The following is a 4,297-nucleotide window of genomic DNA, read 5'->3' as shown; positions in this document are numbered from 1 at the left end:
CATCACGTTTGTCCTCGTAATGGGTATCTGCTCATTCCTATTCTGTGGGACTTGTCTTCTGCCTCTATCTAAAACATCAACAGTAGCAGGCGGCAGATACGGTTTGATATGATGGATATTGCGCCTAAAGATTCTACCATCCCTGGACTCAAGAACTAGTACAGGCCCACAGACTTCACGAACCCTAAATGGATCACTATGAAATGGAGCCTGGATTTTATTAGGATTTTCCCTCCTTAACAACACTAGATCCCCACATTTGTTTCATGAAAATGTCTCCCATTGTTTTTCCCTTCTACTATGCTGTGCTTACGCTCAGCATCATTATCTCTGCATTGCAGTTCAGCGTTGTGAATGTCATTAATATGTGGCAATTTAGTACGCAGTTTTCTACCAAATAACATCTCAGCCGGGGATTTACCTGTAATGCTGTGGGGTGTGTTGCGGTATGCCACTAAATACTTTTGTACCTCAACTTTGTAATCTGCTCCTTCAGCATACGCAATTTTTATGCGCTTCATTATTGACCTGTTTTGTCTTTCCACTTCTCCGTTTGCCTCAGGCCACCTAGGAGTCACCAGATGGTGGTGGATACCCATGGAAGTCATGTACTGCTTAAACTCATGCGAGACGAATTGAGGACCATTGTCACTTTTGATGTATACTGGCAGGCCATGCACATCAAATATCTTGGACATGATCTCAATGATTTTGGTGCTAGTGATTGTTTTTATGTACTCTATTTCATACCAGCGGCTATAATAGTCAACTAAAACAAACAGGTAGTCGCCATTTGGCAATGGTCCCAACAAGTCACACGCCAGTTCCTCCCATGGCTCATTAGGCAAATCCGTGACCCTAATAGGGTCCCTATTGGTTGGTGAACCTGTTACCTGACACCCCTGACAACGCTTCACATAACTCTCAACATCGGCATTGATGCCTGGCCACCAAACTCTTGTTCTTAGGTTTCTCTTGGTACCTACTATACCTAAGTGCCCCTCGTGCCCTAACTTGATCATGGCCTCTCACAATTCCTTCGGGACCACTATCCTGTTGCCGCGGAGCACCAATTTACCAATAACACAAAGTTCATCCTTGAGAGTTCGATATATGCGCGGCACCTCTGACGGAAGATCATGAAATTGACCAGACTCGAGAGCATTACGGACATGACACAACTCAGGATCAGTGAGAGAAGTTTTTTCAACTTCTCTAGCTGTTATGGCTGTGATACTACCTAGTACAGTGTGTCTGACATATAATTCAGTATCTTCAGTTTCCTTTTGAGGTTGCTCAAGCTCCTCCCTCTTATCGACAGCCTTTAATAACCTCGACAGTGGATCAGCAATGTTCTCGCTGCCTTTCACATATCTGACTTCAAAGTCATAAGACTGCATTCTTAGCACCCATCTCTCTATTCTCATCGAAGTCCTCTTGGTCTTACTGCCATATATGACTTCCAATGGTTTGTGATCTGTTAGTAGTATAAACTTGACACCAAAGAGGTAGTGGTGTAGTCTCTCACATGCCCATACTATAGCTAGGGCCTCACGCTCAGTCTGCATATAGCGTCTTTCGACATTAGTGAGGGCACGGCTGATGTAACAAACCACTCTTAGTCCTTTCTCTGAATATTGCACTAGCACAGCCCCTAGACCAACTGGGCTGGCATCCGTATACAGTAGAGTCTCCCCAGTAATGTCAAAGTGGGCAAGTGTTTCATAATTGCTTAAGTCCCTTTTCAGAAGGTTGAATGCTTTCACTTCCTGTTTGTTCATTGAAATCTCCGTTCCGGGGCTCTTTCATAGTGTCAACTTTCTGAGGGATTCTGTCTTGTCAGAAAAAAATGGAATGAACTTAGAGCAATATCCAACCAATTCCAGAAAACTCTTAAGCTCTCCTACATTCCTTGGCATGCGGGCCTCACCTACAGCTTTGACTTTATCTTTCCCTGGGCTTACACCGTCACTTGATATATGGTGTCCTAAGAAGTCTATGCTTCTAGCACCAAAAACACACTTCTCCCTGTTGAGGGTCATGCCAGCTGCTTCCAAGCGCGTCAGAGTCTCAAGCAACCTTTGATCATGTTCAGAACATGCTCTACCATGAATCACTATGTCATCAGCCATGTTGGCCACGCCAGAAATGCCTCGAATGATATTTGCAACCTCGCGCTGATAGATTTCTGGTGCCGCGCTAATACCAAACATAAGGCGTTTGTAACGGTATAAACCAATGTGGGTATTAAACGTTGTAATGTCTCTGGACTCAGGACTCAAAACAAATTGGTGAAAGCCAAGTTTCAGATCTATTTTGGAGAAGAACTGTGCTCCATTCATGTCCCTCAAGAGTTCATCAACTGTTGGAACAGGGTAGTGGTGCCGAATTACTGCGGTATTGGCCTTTCTCATGTCAATGCACAACCTAATTTTATCATTGGCCTTTGGCACTATTACTACGGGGCTGACCCAAGTTGTTGGCCCTTCAACCTTTTCTATTATGTCAGACTCAACAAGCTCATTCAAGTGGTCCTCAAGTTTTCTCATCATTGCAAAGGGAATTCTACGGTATGATTGTGCTACTGGGGCCACATCAGGGTTAATAGTGAGACAAATTTCTTGTTTAGCCCTACCAATCGAGCCTGAAAATGGGTTTGGAAATTTGGAACTATATTCCTCTACTCCACAACTATCACCCTTACCTACCACTGCACTGCTACCATTACTGTTAGCAAACTTGTCAAGGTTAAGTGCTTGCGCAGTCTCTACACCAAGAAGAGGTTCAGCACTTTCTGATATAACAACAAATCTTACATCTGCTAGAGACTCGGCACCTAGATTCACTGTGGCCCAGAATTGCCCCAAAACAGCCATGGGAGAAATCGACGTGTATGTATATATGTTTCGACCACCCTTTTCCTGTTTTGAAATATTGACCCGATTAGCTTTCATATGCTCCCAGGAGTCTTTACCTATGATATTGCAATCAGACCCAGTATCTATTATGAAGCTCACGCTAACCCCACCAACGCACAAATTTACCCTCCTTAATCCTACTTTTTGCACTGTACAACTCTAAAAACTAAAAGCAAGTTCTGAGTCCAGGGGTCTACCGCTAATATTGAGATTGGCCAGGAAACCCCTTTCTACGACTGCATTGGCACTGTGTGCACTAGACTTGCACATAAATCTGAAATGATTTTTTCCATGACATTTAAAACATTGTTTGCCAAAAGCGGGGCACTCTCTGATTTTGTGTGTGGTGCCACATCTACCACATATTCTGTTACCTATTGTTCCATGCTTATCTGCCTCAGCTGTCACACTACCACTAGGATCACTCTGACCCTGTCTGTTATAACCAGACAAATCGGACTTGGTCCTATTCACCGCCACATTACCACTCATTTCTGTAGAGCGCGCATCCACAGCCTCATGCGTAGCTGCAATTCTTAGCAAGTTTGTAAGTGACAGGTCATTGCCTTGCTCTAGGAGTTTGCGCCTAAGCAAATCAGAAGTACATGTTTCCACTATGTGGTCTCGGATTTGTTCATTTAAGTCATTATAACCACAGCTCGAACCCGCCTTTCTCAGCCTAGCACAATATTGTGATACACTCTCGCCAACTGCCTGGCTATGCCTACGAAACAAGTGCCTTTGAAATGTTATGTTTGGCTCAACTGTAAAATGGTCTGCTAGTGCTTTCTTAAACCTCTCATAATCGTCTCTTGCGGACTCAGCAAGGTTTTTACTAATCACCCTGACTCGAGGTCCTGCATGAAATAATAACAATGCTTTTCTTTGAGCACGCATATCCTTTCTCTCATCCCCAGGCAAGTGAAAGATGCCTCTAGAGTCTGAGAAGGCCTCGAACTCCTCAATCCACTGTGCCCAGGCTGCCGACACAGCACTAGCTTCCCCATCAGGATTAAAATGTGAGGGTCCCTTATCCATGGCCACTACGCCACGCATACAAAAACCACTAGTGGCAGAGTGTTAGTGCAGGCAGAAAAGCAACCACCAAATACAGATGGACAGTAAATATATACTCAACTGGTCATGCATCAAGTCAGTCCGTTCAGCACTGTAGAGCCGCTCCATAAATTTCTATCCTCGTCGCCATTGTAATGTCTCTTGCGTGTATATATATATGTGTAGAAGTTTGCAGTTTAAAGTACAGTTTATTCTCTGCATGTAACTATGTCTATACGCATACACAATCCGATTCTAAGTGATTCAACTCCTTATTACCACTGTCATCATCACACATAGTCTGATGAAATGATGATGCAATA

General features: G+C 43.8%; 1 protein-coding gene across 1 annotated transcript; it reads right to left on the bottom strand.

Annotated features, from left to right (window-relative positions):
• Positions 1-3,077: 3,077 nt before the first annotated feature.
• On the bottom strand, positions 3,078-3,956 carry LOC137404884 (uncharacterized). The gene has a single exon (XM_068091109.1). It carries the CDS (start codon positions 3,954-3,956, stop codon positions 3,078-3,080), a length of 879 nt encoding a protein of 292 aa, XP_067947210.1.
• Positions 3,957-4,297: the final 341 nt, after the last annotated feature.

This window comes from Watersipora subatra, chromosome 9 (genome assembly GCF_963576615.1).
Source record: "Watersipora subatra chromosome 9, tzWatSuba1.1, whole genome shotgun sequence".
Classification (NCBI taxonomy): domain Eukaryota; kingdom Metazoa; phylum Bryozoa; class Gymnolaemata; order Cheilostomatida; family Watersiporidae; genus Watersipora; species Watersipora subatra.
The sequence above is the reverse complement of the archived record's forward strand: the minus strand, read 5'-3'. Positions and strand labels throughout refer to the sequence as shown.

What these genes read in the sequence shown, in the direction of transcription:
- LOC137404884 (XM_068091109.1), bottom strand. Translation starts at nt 3,956, where the DNA reads ATGGATAAGGGACCCTCACATTTTAATCCTGATGGGGAAGCTAGTGCT.